The sequence below is a fragment of the Stegostoma tigrinum genome, chromosome 5 (assembly GCF_030684315.1).
Source record: "Stegostoma tigrinum isolate sSteTig4 chromosome 5, sSteTig4.hap1, whole genome shotgun sequence".
NCBI lineage: Eukaryota > Metazoa > Chordata > Chondrichthyes > Orectolobiformes > Stegostomatidae > Stegostoma > Stegostoma tigrinum.
Genome location: NC_081358.1, coordinates 68,449,339 through 68,470,654, shown reverse-complemented (window position 1 = coordinate 68,470,654; position 21,316 = coordinate 68,449,339). Strand labels below are relative to the sequence as shown.

The 21,316-nt window shown below is 39.4% G+C and overlaps 1 protein-coding gene across 3 annotated transcripts in view; it reads right to left on the bottom strand.

Annotated features, from left to right (window-relative positions):
- rb1cc1 (RB1-inducible coiled-coil 1) overlaps nt 1-21,316 on the bottom strand; it is a 190,375-nt gene that overhangs the window by 148,673 nt on the left and 20,386 nt on the right. For all 3 annotated transcript variants that reach the window (XM_048529230.2, XM_048529229.2, XM_059646056.1), the window contains exons 3-5: nt 18,640-18,766; nt 16,365-16,535; nt 9,356-9,558 (exon numbers count right to left, since the gene is read on the bottom strand). In XM_048529230.2, the coding sequence (XP_048385187.1) occupies nt 9,356-9,558; nt 16,365-16,535; nt 18,640-18,766 (501 nt within the window). The remainder of the gene's footprint in view (nt 1-9,355; nt 9,559-16,364; nt 16,536-18,639; nt 18,767-21,316) is intronic.

Sequence of the window (21,316 nt, the reverse complement as noted above, 5' to 3'; positions counted from 1 at the left end):
AGAGAGTTTTCATTTCGATAAACGAGACATGCCACATTTTGGCAAGGCCTGCCCTGATCTGCCTTACACACTTAAATGGGGAGGTCTGGGGAGTGTTGCTGAACAAAGAGACTTGGGGAGCAAGTTCATTGTGCTTTGAAAGTAGAGTCACAGCTAGACAGGGTAGTGAACATGTTGGTAAGCTTGCCTTTATTTGAGATACTGACCAAAGTATAGGAGTTGGGAAGTCACGTTTCGGCTGTACAGGATATTGCTTAGGCCACTTTTGGAATACTGCATTCAGATCTGGTCTCCCTGCTATAGGAAAGGGGTTGTGAAACCTGAAAGGGTTCGGAAAAGATTTACAACGGTGTTGTCATGAGGGTTTGAGCTATAAAAAAGGAGAAGCTGAATAGGCTGGGGCTATTTACACCCAGCGTCAGAGGCTGAGGGGTGAACCATGAAGGGCATAGGTAGGGTAAATAGCAATGGTCTTTTCCCCCCAGGGTAGGGGAGTCCAAAAAACCAGAGGGCACAGATTTAAGGAGGGGACAGATTTCAAAAGGGGCCTAAGACAACAATTGTTTCAAGCAGAGGATAGTATGGAATGAGCTGCCAGAGACGACTGATAACTTTTAAATTTTGTAATTGTATCTGGACGTGTACACGAATAAGGGTTTGAGGAGGATACGGGCCCAGTGTTGACTAAGTGTTGCACATCTCTGTAACACAACACTAGGGAGGGAATTTCACTTTCAGTAGGTCAAAATCATGGAAGGAACAGCAATATATATTCCATGTCACAATGGTGAGTGGCTTAGAGGAGAATGTTCAAGGTGTCATGTACCCATGCATCTGCAAGCTTTTGAAGAAATGACACATTTGTTATGCATTTGTGCACTTTCAAAAAGGCCTTTGGGAATTTATAAAGTTCATCTTGGAAACGCTACCACTAATTTGTGTCAGCAGTAGAGAGTGAATGTTTCGGGAGATGGCAAAAATTAAGCAGACTACTTGCCCCGGAAAATAAGGTTCTTGAGTGCCGTTGAAGATGCACTCATCCAAGCAAGTGCTGAGTACTCCTGATCACACTTCTAATTTTGCGTTGTAGGCAATAGGCAGGATCTGGGGTATCAGATGAGTTACTCACTGCAGGATTCCTATTGTCAGGTGGATGTCAGTATTGCAGCTGGACTTTAGTTAGGAGCATGGACAGTTCTGAAGCATACAGCTTCAGTACTGTTGCCCATAGACTCTATGTTCAGTACCCCCAGCCCAGCATTCACTAATTTTCTTTCTGGCTGGATACTCCAAGGTCCACGTGCAGCCGTGGAAGACAACCCCTTGATCAGCTATCACTGTGTACAGAACTTTGAAGTGACTCTGTACATGTACAGCTTAGAGGCAGCATTGCTCTAATAATTTCTTGATATTGCGTGGAGTGAATACAATAGGCCGAAGGTTGGCACCTGGGATGCTGGGAAACTCGAAGAGGCTAGTATGAAAAATCATTCAACACTTCTGGCCAAAGACTGCTGCAAATACTTCTTCCTCATGGCTTGCACTGATGAGAAATTACAATTGAAAATACTCCTTTAAGTATATTTAATTCTGTGCAAAATATTTAATTTAGGTACCATTGCTATACTAAAATACAAGTAAATAGTATGAGTTAACCATCATACACTAATTAATACTTTTAAGCACAATTTTCAAAATTTAGCCTGATTTCCAACAGTGCATTAACTGAAAGGTTTCACATCCAGCCTGCAGGCCACCTAATGGCTACTGATGAGGAAGACAGCGAGCTGAGTGTATGCGACAACTGGACCAAGAGACCAAAGTCCAGTCACAGCGTAACAAAAAAGGAGCAGCCCTCAAAACAGGAGCATAATATTTCGAGCAAACAATGCTACAATATTAATGGATTTAGAGTAACACCCAATTTTTCACCACCAGAAAAGCAGGTGAACTGAAAGTAGCCAAGAGGTACAAGTTTGAAGAGGTGCAGATGCCATCAAGTTTGAAAGCTAAAATGTCAAAAAAAATGTGGATAGCATTTTTTCAGATAACAAAATACATTGCAGTATCAGGTGCAACCAGACATAACTACTATAGAAAACACCAAAATCTGGAATAGAGTAATAATTAACATTTTGACAAGTTGCTACCCAATTTCCTGTGGCATCTCAAACAAGAAATTAAAATCAAGTGTGGTCATCAAGTGAGTCATGTTTAGATCAAAGCAAAATTAACATCCCAAACAGCGTTTCTCTTTTCACATTATTTACTACTTTCCATTGTTCACATATGGAATGGAAACTGCCTATTTAAGTAAGCCACACTATATTATTCGCCTTTGCTGTTCGTGGGTATGACAGTGTGTACTTAGAGCATTACATACATTAAAGTAATTAATTGTGATGGCAAACGTAGGCACTAAGGACACAACATAAAACCTCAAGATAAAATCAACTTGCTCAGTGGTTGTATTTATAGGGGAAAACACTACTTTAAATTCTCTGCATAGCCCAGCAAATACATATTTTGTACATCTTTAAATTTAAAACCCTTAAAATTTGAGTGTTTGGTTGACTGTTTAAGACTTAGCCTATTATGAAACAATCTTGAAGTAGTGAAAGCAACACACTATATAGTCATCATAGCCTATCCTTGAAATCAAGAATAGCTCTCTTCCAATCTATAGTGGTAGGTCTCAAAAAGAGACTAAAAATAGTCCAATGCTGCATTCTTAACCAATCCATAGGTGGTGTTTGAAGAGTTAGGTGAATAGCTTGCTTAGATTTTCAGAGATGATTTGCACCTCTGCAGATACTTCACCAGTTTTGGGCTGTCTTGGTCAAGGCATTCCTACAAAGCTAGGAGGATATTGCATTTTTTTTTCAGGGAAGCTTTGACAAAGTCTTTATTTTCTCTGCCCTCCTGGTAACTGCTTGATGTGCCAGAACTCCAAGTAAAGTTGTTTGTTTCGGAAGTCTTGTATCAGATCAGTGAACATTATGGCACACCCAAAGCAGCTGATCAAACTGAACTAGCATCTCAAATCTGGGTATAATGGCTAGACAAAGGACGCTAGTATTCGAGTGCCTATCCTGTCACTAGGTACGTAGGGCTTTGTGGAGGTGCATCGGTAAAGCAACTTCGATGAGCTGGATGCCCTACTCCTTAGGTTCTCTAGCTTTGGATGATTTACAATGGATATCTCCACTCCAGGTTGTATGAAGTGAAGTCTCCTTAAAAAGCAAACAAACAAACAAAGTCTAACACACCAAAAATAAATTTATGGTAAAATTCTATGAACTTAAAAAGGCTCTTAATCTGAATTCTAAGTGTCATTTATAGTCTAACAAGAAATTTATATAATTATGGCATAGCATCTGGGCTTTGCTACCTAAGCCAGTAATTATTGTTAACGTCTAATTACCCTCAAGACATTGGTAGCAAGCTTTAGTGTTCGGGGTGTAGATGCCATTCAAGCGGATTGTTTTATCTTGGGCACCAGGCTTCAAGTGTAAATGCAGTTGGACTCATCCAGCCAAGTGGAAAGTATTGTAAAACATTCCTGGTTTGTGCATTGCACATTGCAACGAAATCATTTACACATAAGCACTCAAGTTATGAATGTGCTTAGCTTAAAAGTAGGAAGCAATATTCTGGAGTTAAGAGCAGTGTGATGTCTAGCTGCCTACCTGTTCATTTAAGGTCATTGTTAACGTACAACCACATAGTAAATAACAGCAAGATCAGAATTTTTTTGGTTACCAAAAAATTGACAAAGATCACATGCTTGTCAATGACAATATCCAGATCAAAAACAGCAGCCAAAGATATTAAACATTGAACTGAGGTGGTGAAAAGCATTGCACGCATCAGCAACTTCATCTCTACTGAAAAAACAAAGAGTTCAAACATTGGGAAAAGGACAATTTGATAGAAAACCTCAGTTAAGTAATCGGTGAAATTTGATTCCTATTTAAAACAAGTTCAAACAAAGAATAGATCTGAGTCAATTTCACAATACCATCTAAGGGGAGAATAGTAAATATTTAACTAGTGTGATATCTGTTTAAAATGATCATGGAAGCTGCTACAAATGCTGATGTCATGAACACAAATGAACATAATGAAGAGTACTTGAATGATTTGTCACATCAACTTCATTCAAACTTGGTGGGGGCAGGAAGGATACTCAAAGTGCAACTTGTTGATTGCTCATTATTGCAGAATCACACTGCTAGATGGCATTGATGCATTTTGCAAGGCAGCACTCCATCACACGAATTCGTGCTTTTTCCTTGACCCCCCCCCCCCCCCCCCCCCCCAACCGAGTGCAATTTAAAAATTTGGAGCATCAGCCAATGCACACTTGTAGGAGTGAATTGGTGATTCTTGCAATTCTGCTCGAATATGCATTTTCAAATGCTGAACCAGCAATTTCTACTACCAGCAGCTTACACTTGGAATCACCATGACCCTTCTCCCTGTCATTTTGCAAGCATGAATGACTTGTCTGATGAGTTGACATGAAATTAAAGTCTGAGAGCAGCAGTCCCCTCAAACAGCAACTTCTAAACTTCAACAAAAGTATCAGATCACATGGACCAGTTTAAACAGCAAGATCAAAATGAAACGTTTAATTTGGTACTGTCATAAGAGGTTAACAAGTCAAGATATGACATTAGGGCATTGTTCATACAGAACGTTTTTACAGATTCTAATACTGCACACATATCAATGAATCATTGCCAATGACCTGAACAGCTATGATTCATTCATGTCAAGAAGGATTCCTCCTTGTGGATGGCTGGATTTAAGATAGATGCAAGTATTAGGATACTGTTACAACATGGCTTAAAAAATCTTTAAGTCTGTCAGCATTCCCCACAGTGAGAACATTGGTCATCAGCAGCAAAGATAGTGGCTGGTGGCTTGATCAACCCCCTTCTTTTCTATCCTTCCTCTCTTTTAGAGAGCATACTTTTATTGCATGGAAGGTTTTGATACCATTTTTGATCATAGATTGCCATTTTGATCATTATTCAAACATTGAAAGCAGGTCCACAATTTTATAGATCAGATCTTTGAGAAATTGAAATTATTTTCTTTCAACTTCCTTAAGGAACTGGCTCTTTGGTGCGAAACACTTGTTAATCAATCTTGGGCCAATTATTGAAATGTACCACACACCTCAGCTCATGCAATGATTACCCTCTATTATTTGGCACGTTGGTGTCTTTTGTTATACTACTTGATTCACAAAATCTTAAAGATAACATTCAATATGTTGTAAGGCTTAGATACAGCATCAAAAAAAAAATCTAAGCTTCAGTTCCATAGAAGAGTATGGAGAACTACAGGGTGATATCCCAGTTCTAGGCTTTATAATTTACAAAATGAGATCTAACGAAAGAAGTGCATTACCAGATTCATATGAACTTTTGGGCAGATTTGGGAAAAGAAGAATATCTGTCAACTCTTCAAAGCTCCAACTTGACACATTTGGTGCAAGATGGAGGACTTTCTACTTTGTGTGCAAATTACAGGCTTTCAAAAAAGTCAGTTTTTTTCTTTGCAATTCTGCATCAGTAAAATTCCATAGCTTAAATTGGTCAGCAGTTCGAATAAAGGAGGAAAAAAAATCACCACCCTTGCTCCCATTTGGTGCTAATCTCGATTAACCCATGAATGTTGATAATGTGCTTGTGCACCACCACCACATACCAGGAACTATCCCGATATTTTCTTGGTCTGTCCCCCTCAGCTTGAACCTGTGCCCATGCTAAGAAAAAGCCTCTGACTATTCACCTTATCTATGCCTCTCAATTTTGTAGATTTCTATCAAGTTGCTAAAAACAGGGATAGAAACCAAGTATGGACAATAAGTAGCTTGGTGTGCTGAAGGTACAAAACAAAAAAAAGTTCTGGGAAGATTAGCAGGTCTGACAGCATCTGGAAAACAAAAATCAGTTAACTTTTTGGGTCTGGTGACCTTGCCTTAGAACACAGTTTACTGAAGGACTTATTCTTGTTCTGTTTTGTATTAAAAAGTGTTTCGCTGAACAAATGCTGCCTGTCCTGAGGATTTCTAAATCTCAAGCTTCACCAATGATCAGAAACTGAACAGAATTAGTCAAATAAACATTGTGCCTTCAATAGTGAGCAACTCCCCTTGATTTCCCAAAGCCTATTCCATCATCCACAAGTCAAGTCAGTAGCATCCTAAAAGACTGTCTCCACATGATTGAATATTGAGTTGCAAGCACCCAAGATGCTAGACAGCAGTTTGCCCAGTTGGCGATCAAAGGGAAACATTCCTTACTCTACCAATATACGTTGCCTGTAGTACTACATGCAACATGCAATTAAGTAATTCATCAAGTCTGTTTCAAGAAAGTCTTCCCAACATGCAATCTCTACTACCTCAGAAGGTGACAGGTAGAAGATGTAATCGGAGTACCATCACTCAAGTCTACCTCCAAGCAACATACCATCTTGACATGGATCCATATTACTGTTCTTTCTCTACCACAATCAAAATCGTGGCATTCCCTTCTAATTGCATTGGAGCACATTGACAGTGCTATGGTTCAGACAGAGGTAGTTCAACAGCAAGGACAATTAGGCAGCACGGTGGCTCAGTGGTTAGCACTGCAGCCACACAGTGCCAGGGACCCAGGTTCGCTTCCCGCCTCGAGTGACTGTGTGGGGAGTTTGCACATTCTCCCTGTGTCTGTGTGGCTTTCCTCTGGGTGCTCTGGTTTCCTCCCACAGTCCAAAGATGTGCCGGTTAGGTGGATTGGCCGTGATAAATTGCCTGTAGCGTTCAGGGGTATGTGGGTTATAGGGAGATGGGGCTGGGTGGGATGCTTCAAGGGGCGGTGTGGACTTGTTGGGCCGAAGGGCCTGTTTCCACACTGTAGGGAATCTAATCTAAAATGCTAGCCTCAAATGATTTCCACAACCCAAGAAAGATTCCTTTTCAATCTGTACTGTCAATTTTCTAATAAAAAAACTTGGCTTCCTTGGTTTTGGTCTTCACCTCGTTGAAGATTATTAGTCAGTGCAATTATTAGTCTTGGGAAACATGCCTTTCACTAAATTTGAGCATTGCTACAAACAACACTATGAAGGCTGTAATGCAATAGCATATCTTTGTTAAGACCTGTTTTGACAGGGTAGGGTTCTGTGGTAGAACTAGAAGTGACTGAACTTCAGAGCATTCTGTAGCACCTTCTGAGAAGGACAGTTTGATTTTGAGGAAGGCATGAACAAAACAGGATGTTCTTCTCTCTGGACTTTTCCTAAATGGTGTTGTGAAGATATTGGTTCCTACTCTGGTGAGCCAGAAGCCAGAATGTGAATTGGTGGGGCCTGCGTTGTAATTGGTGATCAAGTAGTAACCTAGCTAGGAATTTACCAACAGTTAACAGAGATGCTATGCTCTTGTAGTTGATGCAGTTTACATTGTCTCGCACATATAAAAATATTCATCTCAAAGACAACTTGGTATTTCTTCATTCTGCCAGCATTCCACAAATAAAGCATTTGAGAGCCCAGCATCTCCATCTTTCACAGACATATTGTGAGGACTAGAATCATGTTGTTAACCTGGTTTACAATAGTTATTACTTTGCCAAGCAGTGGATGGCTATCAAGCACTCACTCTTCTGATGAGAGATTCTCCAGCAAGGCCATGGTCTATTATGGAATTTTGAATGAGTGGTTCTACAAAGTACTCTTTCCAGTGGGTACTGATACTGTCCATGTTTAGAGAGACACTTGCCATCTTTGCATCTTCCCGACATTGGTCTATGAGTTGACTTGAAAAAGACCCCACATCATGTATGTCAGCAAGTTGAATTGCCTTGCTCAACTGATGGCCAAAGCCAGATTTGAAGAACAACTAGTAGACAGAAGACTTAGTACTGTTTCTTTGTAATTTTGATCCTGTCTGTCTTCAATTTCACATACTGCACAACGAGTTTACACATTTCTATGATCCTCACACCAAACCAGCTTTGGTGTCTTTAGTGATGTGCGAAAGGACAGCTCGTATGTGATGAATTTCAACGATTGCCAGTTTCATTTGATGTTGCATGATATAGCTGGCATATCTGTAGTTCCTCATTCATTTGGTCTTAATTGTTAGTTTGGTGTCATGTGCCACGGGTACACAATCATGTGTCAAAAGTGAGTGGGCCCCAGATGTTCAGAATAATCAGTTTTGACATAGGGACCAAAATTTAGCATTTCAAAATTTATTGATGCAATGTGGGAACAAGTCTGTGCTGCGAAGATGGGGCAAAAAAAGTCAAGGGGATTTGGGTAATCTGAAAGAGTGCTTTAAAAAAAAAAATCAGATGGAAGGAACATATAGATGACCACACCCTCTAACCAGAGGATGCTCAGGCTCTGTTTCACCCCAATCCCTCTCAGATTCCCAACAATATGGGGATTGGGAAATGGAAGAGGTGCAACATGTTCAAGGGCAATAGGGATGGGTAATAAATGCTGGCAAGTCAGTGACTCCCCAGCCCTAGTGTACAAATTACAAAACAAAGGCCTACCAGTAACAGAGCACACCCTCGTAATGGGATGAGTGAAAGAAAATAAGCATGTTCTTCCGTCTCATTATTAACCAGACTTTGGGATTCCCTTCTCAGATTTGACAGCGTTTGGAAGTAGTGGAAGTTAAGTGGAGTCAGGGATCAAGGGGGAAAACAAAACGACTAGAATTCCATGATCCAAAGTCAGAATTCTACGTTTTCCCATCCTTTTGCACTTCCTCATAACAGACAACAGCTGTCATTTAAAAAGAAGTGATTTTGTTTAATACAATAGGAAAAATATACACTATACAGTAAACAGTCAAACCAAAGACCATTGTTACCTGTATCTGGCATCACAGGATAACAAGACGTGGAGTCAAATAGTGCATACTGTTCCCAACCTCACTTTCTAGTGATGAGCTATACATGGACATCAGTCTAGGTGAAACTCCTGCATGCTCATACGTATGACAGAAAATCATAGATGACTAGCAGGAAGTGGAGGAGAGGGAGATTTGAAGGATTCATAAATCTCAAGAAGAGGGAACACCATTTTTTATTTAAGCCTCTAACTCCCTGACCAAACTAAAAGTACCTCAGAAACAAAGATATAATAAATGAAGCACTTTTCATTTTAAAATGCATAATTCATGAATGCCACAGATTTTTCTGTAGTAATTAGAAATAAAAATGACATCTGATTCAAGCATTTTAACAAGTTGTGGTGGATTCCAAAAGGTGACAATATAAACTCCAAAAGTATACTTTATAGAACTGTTGAGTGCTTATGACTTATAAATACCTACTTTGTAAGCTTTTGCTTAATATCTTCCACAGAATGTTCATAATTGCTGTATGCGCTTTCAAATTTTGCCAGCAACTTTTGAAAAGAATGGGTGCAGTCCTCCAAATTGGCCATAATGGCAGCCCAACCTTGATGCTGAAGATGTTCATCATGGACCAATCTTTCACAGAATGAACAAAGCTTCTTTGCTACTTCGTACATCTCCTATCCAAGAAAACAAGAGCATAAACACAATGTCAGTTTATTTCCAATGGCAACTAGGTGTATTATCAAAACAAAATTTGTGGGATACTTCATTTTGCAAGTGACTTTGCTGATATGCTGTCAATTCTTCAAATCTACACATATGAAAGTAATCAAAGATGAACAAAAAAGTGAGAATTTGTAATGAAATGATCAACCGGAAAGCAATACATCGCATCAAAATCAATTCAAATATTTTGTACACCATAGATATAAGCTGAGACCACACCAGATGTAATTCAAAGCCTAAATATACATCAAGCAGCATTTTTTTTGCAACAACATAAGATGAATATGCATTAAGAACATATTACCTCTCAACATGAATTTTTAAAAAAACTATGGAAGTAGGGTCAGAGATTGATCACCTGCAAATTCCCAAATACCATCTTCCTGGCCACTCAGGAACATATTGGTTTTGGGAAGAAAACTGTTATCCAACAGTTGGTTGGGTCAAGTTAGTCATGATTAAAAGGGCTTAATCATGCCATTTAATGATGCCAACTAGACAGTTTTCCAGTCAACATGGAGATCCCCATCAAGGCTGAAATATGATCCAAAGATGGAGAAAGCTACCACCACCACAAGAATTAGATCAGAGTGCTATCTACTATTACCGACATCCTCGGCATGATTGCAAGATGACCAGAGTTTTAATTTTGTTTTCTAATACAGGCTCCATAGGGCATCCGCATCATTCGTTGCATTGCCTCTTAAGACTTCCTGTAGCTCCCACCTGATATGCTGGGACTGTCGATCAAGACTGGGGTGTTGGGCCTTCTACTAGCCGTCCCAACTCGGGTGAGCCTGCTCATTGTGCTCAATGGGACTGCAAATGTAAGTGCTGGCAGCAATTGACCAACTGGTTTAAAAAACTGCTCTTGCTATTTATACCATGACGATGACATAACTTTATTTTGTCCTTTTTCTTAAGGAAAAATAGAGATTGAATGAGAGGTGGTGAGCCGTGAGAAAGTAAACAGCTCCATGGGCCTTGGGTAGATCTTTTTTTAAAAAAAACATTGGAACAACAGAAGCAGTCAAGCGAGATGGGGCCAGCTCTCTCAGACCAGGCTTTCCAGTCTTTAAGGTTTAGCTTTAACCAGTTTTTGTTTAAAAATCCCTACAGTGGGGAAACAGGCACTTCGGCCCAACAAGTGCACGTTGGCCCTCAGAGCATCCCACCCAAACCCATCCCCTTATAACCCACCTAAGCTACACATCCCTGGACACGACAGACAATTTGGCATGGCCAAGCCACCTAGCCTGCACATCTTTGGACTGTGGGAGGAAACCCATGCAGACATTGGGAAGGTGTAAACGTCACACAGACAGTCGCCAGAGGGTGGAATCGAGCCCAGGTCCCTGGCACTGAGCTTTTTAACCTGCTTTGCTGCCTAATCTTTTCTCTCTGCTATTGCTAGTAGAAAAGATTTCTTTCTGCTGCCGAGTTACCTGGAGACAAATCCACTAATATTTTCCTTTTTGCTAAAAGGTGTGTTTATGGGATGTTACTATATTGGAACTATTACTAATGAACTGTTACTATATCTAATATTCAGTTAAGTTTTCCAACAGTTAGGTTATTCTAAGTTCTTCCTCTTGTTTGTATTTTAATTATATAGTGTTTAAATAAACTGTTTTTGCCTAATGTCATTATTACACTTCACTTCCAGCATAAATCACTTAAATAATAATGCAACTTAGCCTTCTCACTTGCTCAAACAACCGAGTCCTTGGACATTGCGGTGTTTGTGATGATACAGTAGACTTGCAGTATTTGAGGTTATCATTTTTGCTGGTTGAATCGAATGCGCCAGGTCATAAAAGGTGCTGGTTGAAGCAAAGTTTGCTGCATTTTAATATCAGGTGATTCTACTAAGCCTCACTTGACAAAAGTGCACCATATGGTTGTGAAAAGAATGAATAAAAATGCAGTAAAGCATTTCAAAATTACAGAACAAATGCCAGAGGTTCCCATTTAGCTCATTTCAGAGCCAGGTGGTGAGAATGCACAACTTTTAAAAATGTTGAATAAAGACAGTTATACGTTTGATAAACTGAGAGGATGTTATCAGGCAGAGTTCCTCATCAGACCTGAAATTATATAGATTGATAATAAATAAGCCTAGCGGGCTAGAGATGGATATTGAGAAGGGTAACACAATTCAGACAAAAAACTGTGCAAGGCTTTCCATTATTGGAAGTAGATGCCCACCACAAAACAAGAGAACTTTAATTCCTTGAGGCATTATTTGGAGCCAGAATATCAGATCATATGTGGTTTCAGTCCTTTTAAGATGCATCCAGCAACTGATATTTAGAATCAAGTCCACTGTTTATATCAGGAATGCAGGTAAGTTTCCAATACTAAGATATTAATAACTAGCCACTCTGTATCAAAAAGTGAAACTTGGAGGGATTGCCCCATCATTGGGATTCTTCCCTGAAATAACCGGGCAAATGGAAAAATGCTTTAAGGTGTATTTATGTGGGATAACAGGAATAGAAGATGTGCAGATGGAAGTAGATAAAATAAGGCAGCATAGATCAATTTGAACATCAGATGAGCCAAGTGATAATTTCTTGGACTGCAAGTTTCATGTAACAGGTAGAATAGCTGCATAACATTGGCTGTACACAGCCAGAAGACACTCAATGCACTGTTTTGGTAAAAGGGTTTTGACCGGTTAAACTCTGCACAAATAAGGATTTCTGAAATAGAGCTACAATCCAAGTTTTCCTGCCTTCAGAAAACAATATATGTAGTGACGATGCTGTGGCTTTAATAGTCATATTTTGCCCTTTTTTTGGATTAAAGGTTTTAAGGCAGAGATAGAGCTGACTAATGAATTCCTATAAATAGTTTGGGAGGTCTTGGGTATTTAAAACATTAGAACAATTGAAGCAGCTTGACTGGGAGTGGATTACATTGCACACTGTGTGTACAGTGCTTGACAACTCTGATTATGAATCAAGTTACTTCACATTAAAATATTATTGGTAAAACATTGCTAATGTATTTCTGCAATTTCATTTTAACACTGATCCTCCATTTGGAGCTAGTCAATAAAAGCTCAGTTCCATCATTCCGCGAGTTCCTTACAAATAATTTCTAATTTCCAAGCCAAATACATACATATACTGAGGAGCCACAACGTTACTGTGGCTAGACAGCAGAAAAGCAGGTGAAACTATCTAGATTGGGCATTCAAACCGGAAAGATCTTCAGAAGTAACAAGTTAGATACTTCATATTTTGGCCAGCTGCACAGGGATCTTGTGCATGATCCATGCGTGAAAGAAAAGAATTATTGTAGAAACCAATTCATTGCTGTCTTTTTTTTAAAAAAACAAAAATCAATAGGGCCCTTAAGATTTTTGTCTGGTTCATGTAGAAAAATGTTCAACATTTGGGACATTTTAAAAAACACTGCAAATAGTGTTTTCACTGATTAATGTAATGTTTACACCCAATTCAAGAGGTAATTCATTATGCATTACTTAAGCATCATAATTCATTAAAGTCTGAGTAACGTTTAAGTAACATCTTTTGCTCCCAACTGCTCTCTTAAGTCATTTACTTGGTCAGTTTTAAAGATTTGCAATAAGCAAAAAGGTGCACAGTTATTTTAGGTTTCCTTTTCATTCAGAAGCAGGAAATAAAATCTATAGAGCATCACAGATTTTGGATTTAGAAATTTATAAGTTGATGTCAGAGTTACCTAATGTAATAAATATGAATGACAAAGTCTTAGTTGAGATATGGATTCAAGTTATTCAGATTGTGTAATATTTCTCAAAAGGAGGGAAGACTCTTCACTGTAGCTTAGCACCTTAAATCTCCCAACGGAATGATAAAGTGAAATAAAGCCTCATTTGAGTGGAGTTTTATATTTTTATAGAGCTATTCGAGCAGTAGAAATTAGGCAAGCATGTAATGGTCATTTCATCAATACTGTGCTACAACTAGAAGCAAATATCACCTGTCATGGGAATTAAAGTTAAGGAATTCCATAGAAATATAAAACTGGATTGCAGACTAGCTACTTTCATAATGCACTCAAATGTTAGTTAGGAGGATTGAAATTTGCTCAAAAATCTGGTTTGCACATTATAACATATATTCAGATCATTAAAGAAATGCTAGAACATAGAAGCAGGGTTTCTAGTGACTCATCCAGTTTGTTGCTTGTCCTTGCAAGTGAATTTTTCTAAGTATGTTTACCCACTTCTCCTACATACGTCTAAGCCCTTCTCCTTCATCTGCTTATTCAACATATTCTTAAACACTGACACTGTCTTTCAGCAATTTTGACATTAAAGACAGCTTTTAAGAAACTAGCGCAAAAAAGTGAACGTTTCCAGTCGTACAAATTAAAATGCAAAAATTGGTGATACAAAATACCCTGAAAAATCTTTGTACAATAAGACATACAGACAAATATTAACAAACCTAATTTAATTTCAGATCAGAATTTCAAGAACATTCCACAGGGAGTACTTATTTGAAGCTCTGCTTACATTATAGAATTGCAAGGCATTACCACTCAGCAAAGGAGGAAGGAAGAGGTGGCGGCAAAAGGTTAAAAAAATAGTTTGAAGAAGCTTTTTCCGAAAATGTACGTTGGATCCCCAATTTACAATGTCCTAATTACTTCCATTCGTGAGAACGGGTTTATAATTTTTAGAAGATCTGACATACAAACATTACCTGCATTTACAAGTGGCTTCTTTTTACGGTCTTGCATTATGTCTCAACTCAGGTACAAAGAGTTACAAACAGACTCCAGAATGGAGCCCATTTGCAACCTTGGGGTTTGCCCCAAAAAGAAAACTAAACCTAGACAGCTTAAACCTGAAATAGTTAACCAAGATCCTGAATTGAAAAATGTTCATTTTCATGAATTAACACAATTTGAGTGCTACAATGTAGCAAAAGTCGCACAAGAAACAAAGTCTGTAGTACAACAAGGACAAAACAAATAGCTTTTAAAAGGTAACAAAGTGTGAAGCTGGATGAACACAGCAGGCCAAGCAGCATCTCAGGGGCACAGAAACTGACATTTCAGACATAGACCCTTCAGAGAGGGAGATGGGGAGAGGGGGAGGCAGACCGAAGATGGAGAGAAAAGAAGATAGGTGGAGAGGAGAGTATAGGTGGGGGGGGGGGGGGATAGGTCAGTCCAGGGAAGATGGACAGGTCAAGGGAGGCGGGATGAGGTTAGTAGGTAGGAAATGGACGTGAGGCTTGAGGTGGGAGGAAGGGATGGGTGAGAGGAAGAACAGGTTAGGAAGGTGGGGACAAGCTGGTTTTGGGATGCAGTGGGGGGGGGGGGGGGGGGAGGTTTTGAAGCTTGTGAAGTCCACATGGATACCATTGGGCTGCAGAGTTCCCAAGTGGAATATGAGTTGCTGTTCCTGCAGCCTGCGGGTGGCATCATTGTGGCACTGCAGGAGGCCCATGATGGAAGTGTTGTCTGAGGAATGGGGAGTGGTGGGGCGGGGGGGGGGGGGGGGGGGGGGGGGGGGAGTTAAAATGGTTCGCGACTGGGAGGTGCAGTTGTTTATTGCGAACCGAGTGGAGGTGTTCTGTCGGTTCTGGAGTAGATCTGTAACTCGGGTTGTGGATGCTGTGATTGGCTCGCTCACCGAGTTGGTTCGTTAGTGCACAGATGTTTCATTACCCTGCTGAGTAACATTAGTGCAGCCTCCAATGAAGCGCTGTTGTACTTAACCTCTGGGATCAGTGGGATTTGATTACCTCATTTCTAGTTTTCCTTTGCAGTGGTTTATATATTAGGGTCTAGTTCTGTGTTTGTTGATGGCTTTCTTGGAGGAGGACCAGGCCTCTAGGAATTCCCCTTGTGCATATGAGAACACACTATTTAAATAAGCAACAATACTTCCATAGCAATCCAGAACTACACCAGTAAAAAAAAAGAGTGCCTCCACTAAGTATTTAAGGGCAAAGCATACCCAAAACAACTGAATCCGATGCTGCCTATCACATAAAACAAGATACTGCATGCCCTAACACCATACATGAACACACACAAACTGACCACAAAACACCTACAGCCATTGGGCAGTAGAATGGCACACAAACTTATGTCAAACCTATGCCAACTGCTAACTTGAACCAAAGACCCCTTACCAACAACGGACAGAACCAACGTATAACACAAAACCCCATGCAAGGACCACAGCAAACACTGCATTGGACAGATAAGAAGAAAATTGGCCACAAAAAAGGTACATGAATACCAAATAGTGACAAAAAGACATGACTAATACTCACTCATCTCCATTCACGCAGATCAGGAAAACCACTAGTTTGATTGGGACAAAACCAGGATCCTAGGACAAGAACGAGAATTCCTAGCGGCCTCGTTCTCTACCAAGAAGGACACCAACAAACACGTAGAACTAGACCCTAATATGTACATCACTGCAAAAAGGAAAACTGGAAGTGAGGTAATCAAAGCCAACAGACCCCAGAGTTTAAACATAACAGCACTTCATTGGAGGCTGCACTGATGATATTCTCCATCAGGGTAATAAAATATCTGCAAACTAACAAACCAAACACAGCAAATAGCTTTTCGTTTAGGGTATTCCTTTCGAAGATCAGAAACACGTTAGTTGAGTAACAGTGCTGCAATGATTCAGACAGCTTTTTGAAGTTCACATAACATCCACTCAAAAGATAATATTTCAACAATTAAATGCAAACAAACTACAAGCATAGATTCTTGCCCATCTTACCACAGCAAGTTGAGTTCTCGAGGCTACTGTGTGAAATACAGCTGGCATCATAAGGGACTCCTCTACCTTTAGCCCCATCTCATTTTCTGCAGAAAACGTTGTCCTAGGTATAGTTGGTGCACGGTCACACAGAATCATCTCTTTGTTATAAAGAAATATGGGATTTGTATCCTGTGATTTAAAGTGGATAAAAAGAAATTAGGAATAAGTTTAGCAATGCATTCAAATCATCTTCCTCCAAAACAGGAGTGATTAACCACTGTTACAGGAACTTACTGGAACACTAGCAATATCTTTAAAGAATGCACAATTACAATGGCTGTGCAAATCACATTCCATCTGCCACATGTATTTTGAATTAATACGTGGATTCAAATTCATACGTATCATGCTAAATCCAGAAAACTAGGTTGCAGTGCAAAGAGACAAACATTAATGACAGAGTACACCAAATTATGGCTAGGTTAAAAAGCTATTAAACTGGCATTTTAATTTGGTTCTAATATCGTACATGATGCATTGATTCGTTACTCCTGGGTATGAGACTTCTTCAATCACAGTAACTGCCTTTTTTAAATAAAAATGTCTATTTGGAGCAAACATTGTCCTTATCCTGACACTTAATGGTTTCACAGGAAGATATTTAACCAGTAACACAGCATTTATTTTTTGAGAGAGTCTTTCCTGAGACATGACAGTGGGAGGGCAGAGACATGTGAAGCAAATAGCAAACAAAGCATTCATTTCTAAATCTCTGCTGATAGCCAATTCATTTTGTGCACATTCATTAATTCTCAATTCCAACTTTTTATCATCCAAACTGTCCTTTCTCCTTAGCATGAGTTTCAACCTGGCTTTCTTTGGGAAAGAGACAGATCAATGCAATAAATCTCAAATTTTCAGATGCAAATAGCAGGAAATCAATCTTGAGATAAAGTGTGGAGCTGGATGAACACAGCAGGCCAAGCAGCATCTTAGGAGCACAAAAGCTGACGTTTTGGGCCTAGACCCTTCCTCAGAAAAAGGTGAAGGGTCTAGGCCCGAAACGTCAACTTATGTGCTCCCGAGATGCTGCTTGGCCTGCTGTGTTCAGCCAGCTCCACACTTTGTTACCTCAGATTCTCCAGCATCTGCAGTTCCCGTTATCTCAGGAATCAATCTTGATTGCTTTATTCCGAATGTGCTGGAACCCTCCAAAATTTCATCTGAAAAAACTGTACACCATATTTTAAGAGTTTTCACTGAATGGCTATATTAGTTGGTACAACTGCTTCAGCACAAGATTAAAATACATTATATATACAGGATTCAGATTATTGATAACCATCTTATATTATCTGGTTACTTTTACTTCATTGTATTCATAAATTACCTGGAAACATTTTCATGCTTCTTGTTCTAATGTTCACAACGTTTAATGTCACCACTCATTTCATCCTAGTTATGCTAATATTTCTTTCAGCCTCCTTAGTCACAAAGTTAGTCTAGTTTACAGCCGATAAGCCATCAATTTCAAGATCTTTAAAACTGTTATAAATTCCAAATGTTTAAACTGTTTATAATATCCAGGTGGATAATAGTCACTAAATTTATCACAAACCAAAACTGCCCAACAGCACAGTTAGGTATGACATGGAGATGTAAAATATGGATGATGGAATTCACAAGTCAATTGCCCAATTTAATACCTGGGGCTTAAGTGGACAAATTACAGTTAAAAAGCAAGCAACCAAAAACACTGCCTTAAAACAACAGACTTCACCTAATGGTCTAATAGCCAAAATTTAAACATGGATTAGACAGACAAACTGAAACATTTTGTTCTAAGAGAAAGATAGCAGTCACTTTTTTAAAAAAAAATGCATTTCACTGGTCTGCGTTTGATGTCATCTTCATAATTTCCTCCTCTGGATGAGGAAACAAATCAAAAAAAACTTCTTTCACACGGGGCAACCTTGAAATTTGTTCATTTCTACTCCAGGAGAAATTTGTTAACAACCATTTTGATTGGAGAAGGGGTATAACCTTAAATCTTTGGTGTGGCCAACTGAGGAGGTTGAACGAGCAACCAATTTATCTTCTCGCCTAGTCATGAGGCGAAGAAATCTGTGGCCTATGCGGCAGACTAAACTTCAGTCTAAAATAGTTTCATTTGGACTCTGCACTAAATGCTTTGCCAGTCACAGCAGTCTAGAACTTCTGAAAATAAAAAGCACAAACTTTATTTAAAACCACAAAGCACTTGTTCTGCTACCTGAATTAAATAATCACATACCGTCCCAGCACTGTAGCTACAAACACGTCTGTCGGCAACCATGCACTCTCCTCCATTGACAACCAACACTTGATGTTGAGTCGCGATCTTATACTTAGCTTGGATGGCATGTTTAAGATCTGCAACACTGAAGTTACAAATTCAGAATATTTACTGAAGAATAAAGTTAAAGTTAACTATCTCAAATCTGAATAAATCTTTACTAGTAATCATATTCTGCAAATTCAGTTTACTACAAATTGCACAACTTACATTAATACACATTTTACAAGATCACTTTTCCATTCATTTTTGCAAATTAAGTACAAAAGAATTTTGTGTAAGAGATTGGTATTTGTTTGGCTGCGTAGACAGTTAACAGCAACACCTAGTAATATTTATTTTTCATTAGAATTCTGAAATACAGGTATCTATTGTTATCCAGGAAGCTGAATTTTGAAGTACAGGCAATTAGGTTTTCAGTTTCCATTCTGTGATGGAAATTTTTTTTTAAAAACTAAGTCACTTGGCACAGTGAGCTAAATGCACAAACGTACAACTTGTAGAAGACTAAGTATGTGCCTAGATACCTGTAAGTTAATTGAAGTGTGTAAAGTGAGTTTTACAGCATACAGAGGAAAAAAAAAAGAGGGAGTAGGCGCCAGCCTACAAGTTTCATCTCAGCAGAAGGGTACTTTTTGGAATTTCTAGATAATGACAGTTGGTAGAAAACTAGCTGACAGAACCAGAAAGGAATCCACAACCTCAGAACTGAAACAAGTCAGTTACAAAGATAGGAGTGATACTTCACTAGGATTGAGCATCTATAAAAGGACTGAATTTAAAAACAGACTGAATATTGTTGTTGTCATTAATGTTAAGTTTTTTTGAAATTACAATTTAACTTTGTTATTCTCCTTCAATGCAATACACTTGCGATTGTGTTGAAAGAACATTGGTAACCAGATACGTTTGGTGGCTAATCACTACAGTAACCAGGCTGCAAAAATAAAAAGTCTAAGTCAGGCTTTACTGTGGCATCCAATTTGTTCAGAATTAACTCCAGTGGGTGTTAGAATTCTGCATAATGAAATGGTGAGTATTTAAATGTTCCTACATCACAGCATTTAAGAGCAGAGAGTTTACGCTGGAACAACACAAAAATGTTGGTTAGGCTACAGCTACAGTAGTGTGTGCAATTCTGGAATCCACATTACAGAAGGGATGTGATAGCACTGGAAAAGGTGTGGAGATTTCAGAAGCTGGCTGGAGAGTTTCAATATTGAACAGACTGGGATAACAAGGTTTAGAGCTGGATGAGCACAGCAGGCCACGCAGCATCAGAGTAGCTGCAAGGCTGATGTTTCGGGTCTGGACCGTGCTTCAGAAATCTGAACATTTTCATTTAACTGCTAAGCGCCACTGAATGCAAATCAGATATAATTTGGTTCATAATAGGAGCTGAAATTTGTTGTTCACTTCAACAATTACTCAGCATATGTATTAAATATTGTTACTAAACACACGTGCCCTGACAGTAGCTTTGAGAAAAAGCCAGTTATGAGTATATTTAGGTAGTACCAAGTACAAAGCATGTACCACACAGATCAGGGCTAACAAAAAAAAAGTCCACATCACAGAAAATACATTGAACTGTTGAGAGGAGGAGTTGTGAAGCCATATTGAGATTGTACCGTGCATTTGTGAGGCCTCTTCTGGGATAGTGCATCCAGTTCTGCTTACCCAGTTATAGGAAGGATATTAAGCTGCAGAGGGTTCAGATTGAGTTATAAAGAAGGTTGGCTAGATTAGGACTTTTTCCCCCACTAGAGCATAGGGGGTCAAGAGGTGACCTTACAGACGTAATTATAGTTCAAGTATAGAAAAGGTAGAGAGTAGGGAGGTCCGAAATAAAGTTTCCAGGATGCAAGATGGCACTGGCAAGCAAGAAATTGGTTTGAAGTGTGTGTGCTTCAACGCCAGGAGCATCCAGATTAAGGTGAGTGAACTTGCAGCATGGGTTAGTACCTGGGACTTCGATGTTGTGGCCATTTCGGAGACATGGCTAGAGCAGGGACAGGAATGGTTGTTGCAGGTTCCAGGATTTAGATGTTTTAGTAAGAACAGAGAAGATGGTTTTAAAAAAAGGGGAGGTGTGGCATTGGTCAAGGACAGTATTACAGTTGCAGAAAGGAAGTTAGGGGACTCATCAACTGAGGTAGTATGGGCTGAGGTTAGAAACAGGAAAGGAGAGGTCACCCTGTTGGGAGTTTTCTATAGGCCTCCGAATAGTTCTAGATATGTAGAGGAAAGGATAGCAAAGATGATTCGCGATAGGAGGGAGAGAGACAAGGTAGTTGTCATGGGGGACTTCAACTTTCCAAATATTGACTGGGAACACTACAGTAGAGTACTATAGATGGGTCAGTTTTTGTCCAGTGTGTGCAACAGGGCTTCCTGACAATATGTAGACAGGCCAAGAAGGGGCAAAGCCACATTAGATTTGGTACTGGGTAATGAGCCCGGCCAAGTAGGTGAGCACTTTGGTGACAACGATCACAATTCTGTTATGTTTACTTTAGAGATGGAAAGGGATAGGTGTATACCACTGGGCAAGAGAGTTATAGCTGGGGGAAAGGCAACTACAATCACATTAGGCAAGATTTAGGGAGCATAGGATGGGGAAGGAAACTGCAGG